The sequence below is a fragment of the Podarcis muralis genome, chromosome 11, assembly GCF_964188315.1.
Source record: "Podarcis muralis chromosome 11, rPodMur119.hap1.1, whole genome shotgun sequence".
Lineage (NCBI taxonomy): Eukaryota > Metazoa > Chordata > Lepidosauria > Squamata > Lacertidae > Podarcis > Podarcis muralis.
The window spans coordinates 22,747,891-22,767,627 of NC_135665.1; the positions used below are offsets into that span (position 1 = coordinate 22,747,891).

Below are 19,737 nucleotides of genomic sequence, written 5' to 3' on the forward strand. Positions count from 1 at the left end.
CTATCTACTAACCCTCCTAAAATATCTAAGACTATATAACAGAACCTCTCTTCTCCTTTGTGTATGGCTACATATGCAGACGAGGATTAATCAATGTTCTGTGTGATTTAAGAGGTATAAATATTAGAGGAACTGTTATAGGTCTTTGAGCTCAATTAGACAAGATGATGGGAAATCCATGATTGGATTTCCCATGTGTATGTTAAATTATAAGCAACTAAGAGGGCACCCTGAATCACTTTGGAGCCACAGTGCTGTGGAAGGAAGGGTTTAACCCTTCCCTCTTCATCACTTCTTGAGTCAGTCTTCCCATACATGAACCCATGTGTTTTCCCCTCACAGGCAAATAGCTTTTGCTGGTGGGATCATATTTATAGGGGAAATGGCATGAGGATAAATAGCTAAATCTCCTATCCAAGTACTATAGTCCTCACATGATTCGCACCCACTATCAGGAGCTGCTCTGAATTTTTTAAAAAAATGAAATGAAATACTAGGGTATTCACTTGAAGTTGAATATTCAACCCAAGATACTTGAGACGAGAAAACCATCTAATAAGAGTCATGGCTGAGGTGATTTGCTTTCTGGAAGTTTCTATACACCGTATTTGGCATGCTGTAACTACTATTTGCAACTGATTCAGTAAACTAGCTTCCAAGCACCATGGGTTCCTTCTGTGCCCCTGGACATTCACTGCAACATCTCCTTCACCCCTAAACCCCAGGTAACAGGTGGCAGAAAACTGGAGCTGCTAATGCGTTTCTGTTTTGTTGAGATAGGTATGGTTTTTAGAAGTCAGATATTGTGGACTGGCAGGGCTGTAACGAGAGTGCGGTGGAGGCAGGGGGGCCAGAGGCTGACCCAGGAGAGGGGGCCAGTGATTTATGGGGTTTTGTGCCACCCAAGGGGCAGCAGCCCACGGTGGAGGAAGGGGAAGGGTTGGAGCAGTCAAGAGGTGCAGGAGTGGGGGACGAGATGTGTGAGAAGCAGAGGGAGAGGCCATTAAGGCAGCCGAATCCTCACTTTCTCCTAGTACCAGGAGGGTCTTGAAGAGGCAAGCACAGTGGCAACTTCAGTGTAGAAGAAGTCTCTGGTTGTGTGCCCACACTTCGTCAGGCGAGGGGTGTGTGCTTTGCCAGGCATGAACCTTTAGAAGTTAGTGCCGGCTGCCTAGATGCTAGAAGCTTGTGTGTGTGTGTTCTGTGTGCCTTAGAAGCTGCCGTGTGTGCTTTTGTCAGTTACAACTATTGGCTGTGCTCTTTTATCAGAGACATACCTTAGGTATTCTTCAAATAACTTGGCTGTTGCTAGAATTGCTGTTTTTGGAGTTATTTAGACTCACTGTAAAAGAGTAGAGGCCCCATTGCTTGAAGCGCAGAGTAAACAGCCTCAGGCTGTCGGTGTTAGACAATGGTTGTTTGGACATTCATTACGATAAACCTTGGTTTACCATGACAAGAATGAGCCAAAGTGAGTTTTTTATATTAACCTCACTTTAACATATTAACCTCACTTTAGATTCAGGTAGGTAGCCGTGTTGGTCTGACACAGTCGAAATAAAAAAATTTAAAATTTGTCCAGTAGCACCTTAGAGACCAACTAAGTTGGTTCTGGGTATAAGCTTTTGTGTGTATCTGAAGACGTGTGCATGCACACAAAAGCTTATACCCAGAACAAACTTAATTGGTCTTTAAGGTGCTACTGGACAATTTTTAAATTTATTTTAACATCTCTTTAACTTTCTTCTACAAACTCAAATCTATCATTAGGCCATCATTTATCATGATGTCCCAATTCAGCCATTGTTTAAAGGAACACTTGATTTAAAGGTGGTGTTTGATTTTCATATCAACAAAAGTACTACCTCACTAACTGTATCCAATATTTACTCTAAAGCTGTAATGCTTCCCGTCAGGAACAGGGGGTATAGGACTTGGGGGGGGGGGGATCCATTGGCTGCATTCAGTGGGAAGTGTTTGGACAGATCTAGGGAATCGGTTCCCAAGTGTGCTTACCTAGAAAGCCCTTACATTCTGTGGTGGTTCTCATTCTTCTGGAGCCTTGTGTACAACATTCCATGGCACCATGCATGGGAGTGTTCTGGCAGAGAAAAGTATGCAGCTGTCCTTGCACCTGTCTAAGTGTTCGCTTTTGCAAAGAGGAGCACTGAATCACCATTTGATCCAGATGGATGTGTTGGCCCACGGTCCATCTTCGACAGCTGGATAAGATTTTTTTTTTTTTTTACAGTCTCCCCGCCGAAAACCATTTCTCCCTGGTGGAAAAATATATTTATGGAGGGAAAGCCTGCTATTTATTTTTAAGAGAAGTGTTATAAAATTATGATTGGGTTAGTGCAATCCGTAGAAACTATTATCTTGCAAAACACCAGAGGCTATCCAATGAAACTGATTTACAATAGGCTCCAAACGAAAGGGCGTATTCTTCGTTTAATGCACAATTAACGTGCACAGTTTGTTGCTATACGATGTGGTGGTGGTGGTCAATAGCTTGGAAAGCTCTTTTTTAAAAAAATGATTAGACCATCATGTGAACAGTAACTCTTGTCAGTAAGTTTTGACCGTAGTGGGTGAAATGGAATAGCCATATTCAGGACAGTGTGTGCTTTGCTCCAGATTCTAAAAACCAGTTATAGGAGATAGCACCAGTCCTGCTTTGCTTTGCTGCTGATGTTGTCATTAAGCTGTTCACAGCAAGAGTGAGTTCTAGTCTAGATGCAGCCAACTCAGTCTTCTTACTTAAATTCTCTCCACGTCATAAGGAACACTCAGTATAAACACGCACAATGTTTTATTTACAACAATTCTAGACTGTCAAGAAAACAGACAATTTCTTTATAAACTCTAATAATTTTTAAATACATGAAAAGAAGAGCATAGAAACTACCAGAAAGCTGTCTAACCCAGTTCTTAAACCTACTAAAGACTGCAATCCTAAACGCTCTGAAAACACAATCCTCTACATACCTTGGATTGAACATATTGGAACTTTGTTGTATGCATAGGATTGTGTTGCGCAATCCTGTGCTCACTTAAGCCCCAGAAAAGTCAATGGGACTTACTTTTTTGAGTAGACACGTACAGTAGAACCTCTGGTTACGTACTTAATTCGTTCCGGAGGTCCGTTCTCAACCTGAAACTGTTCTTAACCGGAAGCACCACTTTAACTAATGTGGCGTCCTGCTGCTGCTGCGCTGCCACCGCGCGATTTCTGTTCTCATCCTGAAGCAAAGTTCTTAACCCGAGGTACTATTTCTGGGTTAGCGGAGTCTGTAACCTGAAGCGTCTGTAACCTGAAGCATATGTAACCACTGTATAGGTACCACTGTATAGGACTGCAGTATAAACATTCTCTCAAGTGCCTAAAACCGCTTGCAGGTTGTTTTTCTTTTTTAAAAAAAAAATCCAAATTATTTTTTTCCCTCAATTCCTAAAGAAAAATATGCAAAAGTTTGTTGTTTGTTTGTTTGTTTGTTTGTTTTTAACAGAGTAGCTGCCTTGTACCAACTGATAGATTCACATTTTCCAAAGGAATGATAACAACCTTGAATAATACCTTTGATCTTTACCAGAGTTTACTTCTGTTGGCTGCGCGTTACCATCTGGCTAGTTATGCTCCAACAGGTGTGCATGCATTTCATTAGGAACCAGTTTTATTACGCTTTTAAGTCCCAACCACTGCACAAACATGCAGTGAGCCATTTACAGTGAGCTCCCATGCAAAGACCCATTCCCTACATCTGTTCATGGTGTCTGCATGGGGACCAGGAGAGAGGCTAATTGGCACATGTGATGTTGGAAGTGTGTACAGTCATACTTCGTGTTGCGTTAGGTTCATGTTGCGTCTTTTTGGTTTGCAAACCCGGCAAACCCGGAAGTGTATACTTCCGGGTTTCGCCGCATGCGCAGAAGCGTTCTATGTGCTTTGCACATGCGCAGAAGCACTGTATCATGCTCCACGCTTGCATAGAAGCGCCGCTCTAGTTGCGGACTTTTTTGGGTGCAAACGGCACCCCACAATGGATTGTGTCCGCAACTAGAGGTACCACTGTAGTTGCTTGCACACTGTGAATTCGTGAGTAAAATGTTTGAATAGGATTGACGAGTGATTAAAAGCATTAAAATTTACTGTACCGTATTTACAGAACGCATTATCTTTCAACTGTGTATGCAAAAACCCAAGGATTTGCCCAAATGCCCTTCTTCTCCCCTCTTTTTTTTTCTTGAAAAGCACCTGTACTTCACATCGAAATATCACTTCCAGGATTCAAGCCAAAGGGTGGTATTCAATTATGTTTTACTCAGAGTAGACACATTAGAATTGGTGGATAAGTCTTTAAGTCCGGTCCATTTGTTTCAGTTGATCCTATTTTAAGATAAAGTCGGTAGGAAGCTGCTGCAATCTGATGAGGAGGGTAAACTAGCAGAAATGGATTTCTTTTGTACAGAACTCCATTAGCAAGTCACTTTGCACTTTCCTGAGACTATCACCAAGAGGGTTCTGGAACAGTGGAATGGGCCTAGGTCACCTGCGGCTTTCAGAGAATACTGTGATAATAGTAGAATAGTGCCTTATAGAGAATAGTAGAGCGTTAGAAGGGAATCTAAAGGGAATCTGTGGCCTTTTAGATGTTACTAGACTAGAACTCCCATCATTGTTTACCGTTGGCCATGGTCTTAACACTTGGAGGGCCACAGGTTCTTCTACCTCTGAGCTTTTTTCATCTAAACACCTGCTCTCTCTAGTCACTTTACAGGAACGCCACCCAAGCCCAGTAGGCCCGGGTGTATCTGAAATTACGCTAAGCTGAAGGCAGCTGGCAAACTGTGAAGAGTTTGATCTGTTTTCCTTTTCTCACACTTACGTAAAGAAAGACTCCTGCTGGAGCTCCTTCGCACTTTACAGTTTTAAATGCACACTTAAAACATCCTAGGTGCACAGCTAGAAACATTAATGGAAGAGGCATGTTTGCAAACACAAATGTTGTACTCCTCAGGGAGCTTTGATTGGCTGTGGCTCCTGGAAAAGTGTCTGCTATTGTTGTTGTTTAGTCGTATAGTCATGTCCGACTCTTCATGACCCCATGGACCAGAGCACGCCAGGCACTCCTGTCTTCCACTGCCTCCCGCAGTTTGGTCCAACTCATGCTGGTAGCTTCAAGAACACAGTCCAACCATCTTGTCCTCTGTCGTCCCCTTCTCCTTGTGCCCTCCATATTTCCCAACATCAGGGTCTTTTCCAGGGAGTCTTCTCTTCTCATGAGGTGGCCAAAGTATTGGATCTTCAGCTTCAGAATCTGTCCTTCCAGTGAGCACTCAGGACTGATTTCCTTCAGAATGGATAGGTTTGATCTTCTTGCAGTCCATGGGACTCTCAAGAGTCTCCTCCAGCACCATAATTCAAAAGCATCAATTCTTTGGCGATCAGCCTTCTTTATGGTCCAGCTCTCACTTCCATACATCACTACGGGGAAAACCATGGCTTTAACTATACGGACCTTCGTTGGCAAGGTGATGTCTCTGCTTTTAAAGATGCTGTCTAGGTTTGTCATTACTTTTCTCCCAAGAATTTCGTGGCTGCTGTTACCACCTGCAGTGATCATGGAGCCAAAGAAAGTAAAATCTCTCACTGCCTCCATTTCTTCCCTTTCTATTTGCCAGAAGGTGATGGGACCAGTGGCCATGATCTTCGTTTTTTTGATGTTGAGCTTCAAACCATATTTTGTGTCTGTAGTTAGCGGCAAATCTGGGTTTGCCGCGGTATAATATGCAAATACACCTGAAACTACATAATGTGTGAAATAGCTCTTAGTTAAATGATACTAAGAGAAAGGGCAAACTAAGCACACTATGTAATGCAAGTAATTACTTTAGTTGGAAGCTCCTTTTCAACATGTTTGCACAAAACTGCAGAAAGTTGAGCAAGGAGAACGGAGCAGGATATATCGCACACAACTGGTTTTTCTTTATAAATCCCTAAAGTGGAGAGGCCAAGATTTATCTGCTCTGTTTCAAAGCTTCTCCTCATAGAACGTGCACAGTTAGGTAGTTGATGGTATGGTGACAGGGAGCAGCATAAAGCATCCATTTTTCTCCTATAGAGCCTTGCCATGAGCCATGCTCAGTTTGAATGATCAGCCTAGTCCTATGGGTGAAAAAGCTCAACAGCTTTTTGCATTTCTCCTAGATAAGCTGGTGTCCTTCTGTATTTCCAGAATAGCTGCAGGTTTGTCCAAAGTGCTTAGGGATTATGGGGAAATGGTTGGTACTTAATTGAATTATCCTGAAATAGACTCACAGAGGTTGAAGGAAAAGGTTGACACCGAATATGAAACTTAAATCTAAAAATTCCATCTTCAAAGGGCCCTGTGTGAGGGGCAGGGTAGAGAGTATCTCACAGGGTGGGAGGCTGGGGAAAACTTCAGGTGAGAGCTGGTAGGATTCACTCTTCTGTGTGTGGAATAAGGGTTAAGATTTAATTTGGATGGAGGGCTCCATAATTTCCTTTCCTCCTTTCTCTTCTTTCATTCCTTTCTGCTTTTTTCTATTTTTCTTTTCTAGATTAGTGTGATTTTTATCGTGTTTTATGTTGAAAACGTTTAATAAAACTTGGTGTGTGTTTTTCAAAAATGCCATCTTCGGCTCCTCTTAAGTTTTAATGAACCATTATTATTTAAATGCATTTCAGCTTTCCCTTTTTACAGTATTTTGTACCTGTTTAATACGGTGCAGTTCCATTTTAACTTTGATGAAACACTAGAGGACCCTACTGCGCATTTACAGAGACTTCAAAGTCCAATTTTAACATGTGTGGCTAAGTTACATAAGCACATAAGGGGATCCTTTTGGATCAGGCCAATGGCCCATCTAGTCCAGCATCCTATGCTCACAGAGGTCAACCAAATACCTGTGAGAAGTCTGCAAGCAGGACCCAAGTGCAACAACGCTCTGCTCACCAGCGGTTCCCAATAACTGGTATTCAGTGGCGCTGTGGTCTAAACCACTGAGACTCTTGGACTTGCCAATCAGTAGTCCAAGTCACTTTGCTCTGTCCCAGCTCCTGCCAACCTAGCATTCGAAAGCATACCGACACAAATAAATAAATAGGTACCACTGCAGTGGGAAGATAAAGGTGTTTCTGTGCACTCTGGCACTCATCACGGTGTCCCATTGCTCCAGAAGTGGTTTTGTCATGCTGGCCACATGACCCGGAAAGCTGTCTGTGGACAAACACCGGCTCCCTCGGCCTGAAAGCGAGATGAGCGTCGCAACCCCATAGTTGCCTTTGACTGGACTTAACCATCCAGGGGTCCTTTACCTTTTATTCAGAGGCAGACTGCTTCTAACAGTGAAGGGATATAGCTCTCTCTTGATAGCTGCGGCCTCTGCGGATATTTATAATCCTCTTTTAAAACCATCCAAGTCGGTGGCCGTCACTGCCTCGTGTGGGAGCAAGTGCCATGCTTTTATCTATGGGCTGCATGAATAACTTCCTTTTATCTGTCCTAAATCTCCCAGCATTCAGCTTCATTGGAGGTCTAGTGTTATTATCCGGGTTCAGCTAGATGATCTCACAATTCTAGATTGTATTAGAGAATCTAATAGATTGCTACACCCACCATGCATGCGTGCATGAAGTATATAGAGTCCACCACAGTGGTCTGCATGCAAGGTACCTATCCCTCCCTATCCAAATCAGCAACAGACGCTACATATCCCCAAGTACAGTGGTATCTCGGGTTAAGTACTTAATTCATTCCAGAGGTCCGTTCTTAACCTGAAACTGTTCTTAACCTGAAGCACCACTTTAGCTAATGGGGCTCCTGCTGCCGCCGCAGCACGATTTCCGTTCTCATCCTGAAGCAAAGTTCTTAACCCGAGGTACTATTTCTGGGTTAGCGGAGTCTGTAACCTGAAGCGTATGTAACCCGAGGTACCACTGTATTGTGTGGCCTGTTCTCATTTTGTATGCTGCTTAAGGTAGATATTTGGCAGAAAGTGGGGTTAGAAGTTTTATAAACAAGTGTGTTTCTCGTGTAGAATATGACAACCCAGCAGTTTTTCTTCTGTATTTTCCTGTGTGTGTATGTGTGTGTGTGTTTGGTTTTCAGATTAAAGTTTTACAATCACATAGCCAACATGCAACATAAAAACAGATTCCAAAGAATCTCCTGGACTTCCCTCCTCCCCTTGGTGGGTCCTATTGTTAAATCATTTACTCCTGCATTTATTAATTTATTTATTTGATAATCAAATCTTTTACATCTCCATTATGTCCAAAATTCACCACTAAGTGTTATTCCAATAACACAAGTGTTATTCCAATCCTACAATAAATTTAGCTGTTTACAATGATTTTTAAGATAAATTATAAATTTTCCCCATTCCTTATTACAATTTTGGTCTTCCTGATTTCTGAATCTTCTGGTCATTTTTGCCATTTCGGCATAATCCATCAACTTTGGCATAATCCTTAAATCTGCCATTCTTTTCTGGTAGGGACTTTATCTTCTTTCCATCTCTGGGCCAATAACATCTGTGCAGCCGTGGTCGCATACATAAATAGTCTTTTCTGCTCCCTTCGGATTTCGGCGCCTAGGATTCCTAAAATAAAGGCTTTGGGGTGTTTTTTTTTAAAGAAAAACTTATTTTCAACATTTTTTCAACTCATATATCATTTTTCGTCCATATGTTCATACCTGGTGCTACTAGCTGGTGTGGGTGTCATTGATTCTAGTGTAGCTTACACCAAAGTTTATTGGATTGTAGATAATTAAGGTTTACTCAGAGTAGATCCATTGAAAGTAATAGACCTAAGTTAGTCGTGTCTATTTATTTCAAAGTGTCTACTCTGAGCAGGACTAGCATTGGACACAGCCCATGGCTCAGAGATTGATGCTCAATTTCAGAGATAACATATAAAACCAGACTTTTAAAAAGCTGTATGTTCAAATAAAAATAAGCACGTAGCGAGCACAGTAATTTATCTTGCCTTTCTGAGGTTCCCAGTGGCATACTATGGAACAGCTGTCCCACCTCCTTGATTGTAATAGAATGTAGTGTTTTGTTTTAAAAGTATATATCTGGATCTCAAAATTAATTACTTCAGTGTTTCGAACTGGATAAATGATTGATAACCAATTGTGAAATTACACTCTGAAATGAAACACTCAGGGCTTGTTAATGCTTTTCTTGGCATGAGAAAAGGACATATAGGTCTCTAATATTAAATGGTGTTTCAAAAGGGCGAGTTAGCACTTTGTTTGCCAAATGGACTTTCAAAAGCCGTCTTTGGTTACAAAGCTTGACTGTCTTTGTGTAAATCATGGAGCGGCTACAGTAAAATAGCTTTGTTCGAAAAGATAATCTTGGGCAGGCAGCATCAAAGGTTTGAAATTCTGGGAAGGGTGAAAAGAAATCCCTGCTTTTACACTGATTTATCCTGTAGGTCAGCAGCACCTCTGTGAAATTTGCCTGGGAATTATGGGATATTTGCTGTGTTGCGGGGGGGGGGGAACCCCACCCTTTCACTGAATCAAAAGTTTTCTGCTTTTTAAAATTATTTTTATTTAACAATGAAAAAGAAGAAGAAGACATGCCTAGGATCCAGCAGGTGGGAGGTTAAGAGTGAAGTTACTGCTTTTAGGGAGTTTTACTGCAATTTGGAGCATTGGTTTTTATAGTATCTAAATTTATGAGTTCATATTTTTATGGTATAGTCTCATGACACATTCACTGTGCTCCATCACGCCCTGTTCCCCGTGTTGCTGTTCTTGATTTACAACTCGTGTGAAAATGAATCATTCTCCTGGAAGGTCCCTTAATCCCTTGATAAACCTAAATAATGTGTAGTGTTTTTAATTTATGAGCTAAGCCATCTTATACCTACCTAGAATAAGGAGCATTTGCCTAAAACTTTGGTCAGCGATCAGTGGATTTAGATGTGTCTCATCTAAGTGCTATATAACACTGCACACTCACAAGATTGTATATGTGACCTGCACATGGAAGGAACAAAGCGTAGTCTCTTTCTAAAATGCATTTATTACATAGTACATTTATTTCCAACCTTCCTTCCATGTTGGACCACAGGGCGTCATACATAATAGTTCCCTGTCCGTTTCCTGCCCAGACCCAGACCCAGTTTAAACTTTAGCAGGATTGCTGCAGTATGTGCCTTCAGGAGATAATCTAAGCTCCTGCCGTCTAGTTTTCTGTGTAGACCGCTTTTTTTGTTTGTATGGGGAAACATTTATTTTTGTTTGTTTGTTTGACCCATTTTATACGCTGCTTAACACCGTAGTCTCTAAGCTGTGCATTCAGTGAGGTTTCAAAACAGATACAGAAGATGAAATAAGTTTTAATTCACCATAAAATTGTGTGAACCCTACTCCTGCCAACCTAGCAGTTTGAAAGCACGTCAAAGTGCAAGTAGATAAATAGGTACCGCTTCGGCGGGAAGGTAAACGGCGTTTCTGTGCGCTGCTCTGGTTCGCCAGAAGCGGCTTAGTCATGCTGGCCACATGACCCGGAAGCTGTACGCCGGCTCCCTCAGCCAGTAAAGCGAGATGAGCAGCACAACCCCAGAGTCGGTCACTACTGGACCTAATGGTCAGGGGTCCTTTACCTTTACTATTTACAGAAGATGAAATAAGTTTTTAAAATTCACCATAAAATTGTGTGAACTCTACTTAGCAGAGTGAAATGGCACAGCGGTTTAAGTCAAATGTTGCCCCGCCTCTCAAGAGCCAGGGTTGTGTAGTGGTTAAAGTGTTGGAGGAGCATGGTTCAAATTCCCACTCGGCCATGAAGGTCACTGGGTTTCCTTTGGACCAGCCACTCACTCTCGGTCCGTCCTACCTCACAGGATTGTTGTAAGGGTAAAATGGGGACGACGAGGAAAGGTGGGGCATCAGTGTCATATTCATGTATTCATGATTTACATACTTAAGTCATCAAAACCAATATAATTCAAACCCAGTTCTTAGGGAGAACTAGGTGTCAGAGGACAAAAGGTGTTGTTTTTTGAGCAGAGTAAAAACCAGCAGCGAGGAGAGGAAGCGAAAGTACTCACTGATAGCTTGCAGCATCTTCAAGTCTTTTTTTATTTTTTAAGATGTTGGTGCCACTATATGTTAGAGCCCAATGAGGCCTCCTGTCAGGGTGGTTTTCTTCTTCTGAAATGAACATATTTATTATTTTATAGTGGATGCCTTGAAGGGCAGGAGAGCCCCCTTTGTTCCTTGTAGGCTGTCCAAGGCCTATTTTTGTTTGTAGTGGCTAAATGCGAGTTGATGGAAAGCTCTTATGCCCTTGTTTGTCTTTCACAGGGTGAATTGAAGATATAGTCTCCCAGCTGAACTACTATGAGGTCAGAAGCCTTGCTGCTATATTTCACACTGCTACACTTTGCTGGGGCTGATTTCCCAGAAGATCCTGAACCAATCAGTATTTCGCATGGCAACTGTGAGTATGAAAGGCAGGGAAACTGCGCTTAGATTCCTTGTCCCCCAACTTTCAAGTCATGGCTTATTGGTCAGTGAGATTTAATTTTGTGAGCTCTTGTTTCCTGCTACATCTCCTTAGACCTATCTTTCCTTTATCCCTCCAAGTGTCCCTATTTTCCAGCAACATTCCCAGATTTACAGAAGCCATCCAGGCTTTTTTTATTTGCTCCCAAAATGTCCCGCTCTTCCTTAGGACATCCCTGTTTTCATCGGAGTAATGTTGGCGGGTATGGAGTTATCCGACCCCCGAACCATCTGAAGGCAGCCCTGTATAGGGAAGCTTTTTAATGTTTAGTGTTTTATTTTGTGTTTATATATGTTGGAAGCCGCTCAGAGTGCCTGGGGTAACCCAGTCAAATGGTGGGGTATAAATACTAACATTATTATTATCACAGTCGTACCTTGGATCTCAAATGCCTTGGCTTCCGAACAAATCAGCTCCCGAACGATCGAAACCCGGAAGTGATTGTTCTGGTTTTCGAACAATTTTCGGAAGCCAAACATCCGGCGTGGCTTCTGATTGACTGCAGGAGCTTCCTGCAGCCAATCAGAAGCTGTGCATTGGTTTCCAAACGTTTTAGAAGTCGTACGGACTTCCAGAACGGATTCCATTCAACTTCCAAGGTACGACTGTTGTTATTATTATTATTTTCATTGGAGAAAATGTTGGAGAGTATGCTATTCCGTATGCTAACCCTATCATTTTGCTACAAACCAGTAGTCTTTGAATGCAAGAGAGCGAGTTCCCATACCTGCTTTTGGTCGTATCTCAACCCACTGTGCTCTTCAACCTGGTACCTCTCTCCTTCAACAAAAAAATGCCACTTTTCATGAAACGGCTCAACCGACAATCTGTGAAGTACTATTTCTATGAACGTCCTTTCAGTGGTGCTCAAACCAGAATTAGCCACGTCTTAGTATGAGCAATTAGATGTACCACAGACAAATCCTTAACAAGATAACCAAATTCTGGGGGAAACACACCATTTAGCACAGAATTGATGATGCATATGCTAAATTGCTGTGTGCTTGCGCATGTGTACTCCATTTTTGCAGTTGTAATGTAAAACAGAATTTAGAAAGAAATAGTTTCCATTCTAGACCAGCTCTTAGTGGCAGCCTGCCTGGAAGCAGATTAGCATAATATTCTCTTGCCCATCAGGATTTAGATGTGTAAATGAGGAAACCTTTCACAGTATCTGGCTGTAAAATGCCAGTCAAAAGTGGTTCTAGTAAAAAAATCCCTTTTAGTTTCTACAGTGTATTGAAGTGCTTTGAGCCACATCACCAAATCTATAACTTGTAGTATTTGAGCAATATTTGCTCCATCCAAATGGGATAACGAATGGGGAGCCAAACGTCTTCATGGCTTTGATAAACCTAAACTAATGGAAGAAAAGGTACAAGGAGAATCCAGGGAACATGGAAGCCTGTATTCGTTTCTTCATGGCTACATACATACAAACTGTACACTCAACCAGTTCTGAAGAAACAGTTGCAGTCTAAAGCCAAGGAGGTCCAAAATGAGGCTATTTTTTTTGCCAAAATGCAAGAACTGCCTAATTTGCACATGAAGTTTCCACTCTAGAGTTATACTTGTTGATCATCAGTTTCACATCTCTGTACTACAATATTATATATTTATGTAGTTGTTTTTAAATCTCCTGTTGGGTTACCTGGAACAATCAAACCCACCAATCAGACTTAGCCTTTGGTACCATCTGGGTGTGTCTCAAACTGCCAGATAATATAAATTTCTCTCAGTGCTACCCCTGTAACTGAACAATGGATTCAGCATTCAAGACAATTAGGATGTAGTGAGTTTCTACCTTCACTGTTTGTCAAAATTATAGGTAAGTGGATTAGAGGTATAATCTAGCTATGGCAATAGGCCAAAATGCTGACACCTTCGTCCTAGAGTCCATTAAAATCACTATGGCTTATTTCCTGGAAGATATATTTAGGTTTACAATAGAATTTCATTTTCATGGTGTAATTGACAGTGTCCGCTTCCCAAATTAGAATTGGAAATAACAATTCTTTTGTCGTATTGTCTGGTCATCCTGAAATATTTCATAGCAGAGGAATGGGCACACGTACATCCATACATCCACTCAGTTATAACACGTCAGGCAGACAATCCACATAGAGGTAGACTCCACAAAAGAAAAAGAAAAAGATTTTACAAACTAGATTCTATGTGAAGTGCCTGCACTGCATATATTTTTTTTGCGACAGAGGACACAGGGAACTCTTCAGTCATGTAAAGAGGTCACCAGCCCAGTAAGGGACTTTATAACACAATTTGAGAATCCCTGATTTTGATGGTGTTAGAGTGCATCCAGTGGTCCACACAATTTTGCCAATTAATTTTTATTCATTTTTTGAATTTATAACCCATCAACGCCAAATTAAAACTAATTTGATACTTCTTCTTTTTTAAAAAACTGGCTTTCCACTCTCTCTCTCAGATCTTTCCATTTCTTCCCCTTTTGCATGCTGCTTATTTTACAGTTTTGACATCCTTTTTTTAAAAAAAGCAAATTCCTCATTCCTCAGCTGTCCCTTTACCATCTCCTGCAAATAGCTAAGACAAAATTATATCAAATAACAACAAGGTTATATATTAATTTAAAGGTTATAGTTATGTACATCTTTCATTCTTCTTTCTAACTTGCATGCAACTACATTTTCTATCTCCGTGAGTTTCCATTCTCTGCCTGCTCGCGCAATCATCATTAAAGGTCCACACATTTTGACTGCCTTAATAGCCATCTAGAATGTGTGATCACTGCCAATCCTGCCCTGCATTGTGGGATGGAAGGGATTTTGCTTGACATCATGTTGAGCTATATGGGCATTCGGAAGCAGAGGAGGTTTATCTGCTTCCAAAGCAAAGTGCAACTTAAGGGAAGAGACCCTGCCTTTCTAACAAGTCCTGGGACACAGGAGAAGGGGGTCCCAGTGAGGTCCCAAACAACATTAAATCAAGTCAAATCTCTAGCCCATTTCTCTCTGTCTTGGAAAAGGAACTCACCAGAGCAAAAGCTCCTGTGACCAGTGGCACCCTAGAGGATGTATTTGTGAAGCTCTGGATGCTTTCTGTACTGTACTGCAGAATTTATATTTCAAGGGCAAGAAACTAAACTGACTAAACAAAGAGCTACCAGATTGCTAGAGGGTTTGCTCAATCCCCTGAACCGCATCACTCACACTGGCCTCATTTATCTCTGCATTTGCTATTATGGATTAGTGGCGGTCATCACAGCAGCGCAGTGTGGCTTGTGCATCTCCCTCACCCCACAGAAGATTGTATTTTTTCTATAGTATAATCACCGAAAGATGTGTGAAATTAGCAGTTGATTAGAGTATTATGGTTTTCAAGTCGGCTCCTTCCCATAAAATCTCGCTAGTCCATTCTGAAGCCGCCATCTCTGATGCTTCAGAATAAAATTAGGTAAAATAAGAGAATGCAAACTACTTTCCATAAACAACCTCATAAGACTGTCTGCGAAGAAAATAAAAAGCAGATGCTTTTGTAGATGCAAAGCTCAATTAATGGCTCCCCTCTGTTCCTAAAAATAAGCACAATTAGAATGTTACCCTCATCATGTGGGCAGCCCGTAGATCTGCCAGTTTGGTATCTTTCAGTACTTTGTTATAATCACTAGACAGCGTGGCTACTGCTGTAATTGCTGGCCTTCTATAAAACACTGTTATGCTGTCGGATCATCTCTGGCAGGCAGAATCCAGCTATTTAAAACTGCAAAGAGTGAATATAAACCCAGGTGTAAATGTTGGATTGCCTATTAACTTCTAGCAATTAAATGCTCTTCTTGAGGGCGGGGGGGAGGATAACAATTTTTAAAATTGTGAAGAGTATAACATCCCTTTTGTGACAACGAAGAAGCTGATCCTGTTGAGCAGGGCTATTTGTTGCATGGATGATTAACCCTATATGCCGAGAGAAAGAAATTGGTGCGCAGCCTGGGAGTCATTTTGGACTCACAGCTGTCCATGGAGGTGCAGGTTAATTCTGTGTCCAGGGCAGCTGTCTACCATCTCCACCTGGTACGCAGGCTAAGACCCTACCTGCCTCACCAGAGTGGTGCATGCTCTAGTTATCTCCCGCTTGAACTACTGCAACACGCTCTACGTGGGGCTACCTTTGAAGGTGACCCAGAAACTACAATTAATCCAGAATGTGGCAGCTAGACTGGTGACTGGGTGTGGCCGCTGGGACCACATAACACCGGTTCTGAGAGATCTGCATTAGCTCCCAGTACGTTTCCCAGCACAATTCAAAGTGTTGGTGCTGACCTTTAAAGCCCTAAACGGCCTCGGCCCTGTATACCTGAAGGAGCGTCTCCACCCCCATCGTTCAGCCCGGACACTGAGATCCAGCGCTGAGGGCCTTCTGGCGGTTCCCTCATTGCGAGAAGTAAGGTTACAGGGAACCAGGCAGAGGGCCTTCTCGGTAGTGACGCCCATCCTGTGGAACACCCACCTTTCAGATGTGAAGGAAATAAGTAGCTATCCTATTTTTAAAAGACATCTGAAGGCAGCCCTGTTCAAGGAAGTTTTTAATATTTAACGCTGTATTGTTTTTAATACTTGATTGGGAGCCACCCAGAGTGGCTGGGAAAACTCAGCCAGATGGGCGGGGTATAAATAATAAATTATTATTATTATTATTATTATTATTATTATTATTATTATTATTGAGGATAGACCATCTGAACGACTGTTTACATGCTTTCACTGAGTGTCTCTTGACTTTTCTTTCAACTCCTCTCTGCTTCTTACAGATACAAAACAGTATCCGGTGTTTGTGGGTCACAAGCCAGGACATAACGCCCCACAGAGGCACAAGCTGGACGTCCAGTTGCTCATGATAATGGACAGAACCCTCTACATTGCTGCTAGGTCAGTCCTTGTTCTTTTCTCTTCAGAACTCTTCTCAACCACGCAGAACTCTTCTTTTTGGTTTATTTCATAGCTCAAAGTGAGAGTGACACGAGAAGGGAACATGAGGCCTTCCACAGTTGTGTGAATTGTCCATTGCAAATGAATCACCCCATACTTCAGTTTCCAACCTTGTTTTTTGCAAGCTTACCTCCAACTCAGGAATCATCGTAGCTGCTGATGTTTCACCCCAGACTGTAATACAGTCATGGGGAAAAGAAAGCGCACCCTCTTTGAAATCTGTGGTTTTACATATCGGAACATAATAACAATCATCTGTTCCTTATCAGGACTTAAAATTAGGTCAATACAACCTCAGATGAACCACAACAAATGACATATTGCACTGTGTCCAATGATTACTATTCTGTCCTGATATGTAAAACCACAGAATTCAAAGAGGATGTACTTTCTTTTCCCCATGACTGTATGTACCACAACCTCACGCATAGAGACAGGAAAAATTTCCCATCGGCACCAGATATTCATGTGGGCAACCCTAGAGGTTTGCAACATCCATATCATTGGGTGTCACCATGTGAGAAGCTCTTCTGTATGGTGCAGTGGGGAAATGTTAGATCTCCACAGGGAAGTGTCTACTTCAGGGGTCATGTAAGTTAGAGACTTCCTCCATCATACCCTATCGGTAGACAAAAGACTAAAGAAGGGCCACAGATCTAGATATCTATGAATGCCAGCTACTGGGGACCACAAATGGGAAAGGGCTACTGTGTTCGTGTCTTGCTTGTGGGCTCCTGATAGGGACCTGGTTGGCCTCTGTGGGAACAGCATGGTCTTTGGTCTGAACCAGCAGGGATCTCCATACATTCTGAAAGATAAGCCATTCATATTGATGGAGCCCAGCCTTGAGCAATAGACCCAATATTATTGGTGCATGGTCTAATGGGTAGGGGGCAAGCAAAAGAAAAGAGTTTCTGACTAAATATATCTATATTTAAATTGAACTTTGTAGCACTTAGAAACATGGAAGTCATCAATAGATGAACCATAGTCTTCATAGGGAAAGAAGGTTCCTTCAACAACAATGAAAAAGGCAGTTATGTGGGAGGCAACAAATGACTTGGCTGGCCTCCATCCCTCCTCAATGTTTCCCTTTGGCTTTTTAAAAAAACGCAGCCTCAAGAGCTTGGTACCCCAGTTGGAATTTATTTGTATTCCGAGAGTTGTGTTATATGTCCAGTTAGGGCTTAATGCTGTAAAGTCCTGCTGGCTGATGCCTTCAGCATTTTTTACCAGAACAATTCATAATATACAGTAGCTGCTCCGCACTTGGGAATGTTGGAATCATTATGTCTTTAAAAGAGTTTTTGATTTAAAGTACACAACTAATTGCCTGTTTTGGAGAATAAACAAGAATAATCCATGTTGCATGAGTACATATTTGAAGCAGAATTAAAATTTAATGTCATTGGGATACTAAGCATATTTTATGGTAAAGCAAAGAGACCAGGAGAGAGAATGGAGGGGGAAAGATGTGTTTACACTTCATTTCTTTCAAAGGATTTGGCAAGTTTAATGTTAATTATTATTATGGGACCTAGCTGCTGAGCCAGCTTCCTTCTTTGTGGTCTTTTTGGAAGCAGCAGTGAGCAAAGTTTTAAAGCTCTTAGTAGAAAAGTCACAATTAAGAGGAAGGTCTTATTAAGCAGCACAAAGTCCAATGGGGGCATCTTGCTTTAGTAGGAGCCAATTTTTGAAAGTATCACCTTATTAGCACTCTTGCTCTGTGTACCAGTTGAGTTGTGTGAGTTGGCCCGAAGTGTTCTCTCAAATTCTTGAGTGCCTGCATAAGGTCTAGTTTACGTGACCATCTGGACGAGTGGCAAGCACTTCAAATAGCTGTGTTCATTGGCTTTCTGCCCAAGGGGAGCTGCTTGGGCATAGGCTTCTCAGCATATGTGTAGCATTTCATGGCTAATCCGCACTGGGGTTGCATGGAAACACCCCATGCATATTTCCCTCCTGTGACCAGTTTACCATGGACAAGGGAGGCAAATGATTTCAATAGGGTTTTTAGCAGCCAATACATACCCCAAAGCCATGTGAACTGGCATTGGTGGATAGCAATGAAGGTTGCTACCTCCTTAAGAATGCTAAACATTTGCCCGTTGGGATATGTTAATGCATACTTGATTACACAAAAATTTAAAAGGGCTTTCTAATTAGAAACTAGTTGGGCCAACTTACAATTAGTCAGGTGGCAACTTCAGATGCAATTAGCAAATTAGTTACTCCAGAGCAGTCCTGTTAGAAACTATAGGCGTAGCCCACAACTTCAGTAAGTGAACAGTGAAATGCTTCAAGGATGTTGTCATGGTCAAGGCCTGCAAATTTGTGTGTGTGTGTGTGTGTGTGTGTGTGTGTGTGTGTGTGTGTGTTTATTTGCACATTCTTATCCCATTTTCCTCCAAGGAGCTCGGGCTGGCATACACAGCTGTTCCCCTCTCCATTTTATCTTCACAACATGCTGTTACGCCACAGTTTATGAGGAGAAGTCTTGAAAATGGATAGTGATGATAATGGCAAGGATGATGTGGGTCTACTCAGGGAGGGAACCCCACAGAGACTATGATGTCCACAGGCCTTCCAAAATCTGGAGCCTTCATTGCATTACAATGTTATCTTTCTCTGCTCCAAAGATATGCAGAAACTGTTTTATTCCAAATGTCACTTAAAAGTTTCTTGCTGAGCTAGGAATCTGTGTGACAAGTAAAAATTCAGAGCCTACATCACTTTTATATTTAGGTGAAAACCTGGAAAGTGAATAATTTATTCATAATGCAGAGTCACTACCAGGAAATAGTACAAGGAGATTGTTCCTTGGCTCTTGGCTTTTGAGCTGTGGGGCTCCACAAAGCCCCATAAGCATCTCCTATGCTATATATCTATATTGGGAACTGTCATCTGGGCATTTGGTACATAGTACGTTGATACCCAGGGACGCAGGTGGCGCTGTGGGTTAAACCACAGAGCCTAGGACTTGCCAATCAGAAGGTTGGTGGTTCGAATCCCTGCAACGGGGTGAGCTCCCGTTGCTCGGTCCTTGTTTCTGCCAACCTAGCAGTTCGAAAGCACATCAAAGTGCAAGTAGATAAATAGGTACCGCTCTGGTGGGAAGGTAAACGGTGTTTCCGTGCGCTCCTCTGGTTTGCCAGAAGTGGCTTAGTCATGCTGGCCACATGACCCGGAAGCTGTACGCCGGCTCCCTTGGCCAATAAAGCGA

The 19,737-nt window shown here is 42.0% G+C and overlaps 1 protein-coding gene across 7 annotated transcripts in view; it reads left to right on the forward strand.

The window, feature by feature from the left end:
- The window catches only part of SEMA6A (semaphorin 6A), a 182,291-nt gene that overhangs the window by 82,153 nt on the left and 80,401 nt on the right, over nt 1–19,737 (forward strand). For all 7 annotated transcript variants that reach the window (XM_028749366.2, XM_028749370.2, XM_028749368.2 and 4 more), the window contains exons 2-3: nt 11,352–11,487; nt 16,337–16,454. In XM_028749366.2, the coding sequence (XP_028605199.2) occupies nt 11,388–11,487; nt 16,337–16,454 (218 nt within the window). In that variant the 5' untranslated portion in view covers nt 11,352–11,387. The remainder of the gene's footprint in view (nt 1–11,351; nt 11,488–16,336; nt 16,455–19,737) is intronic.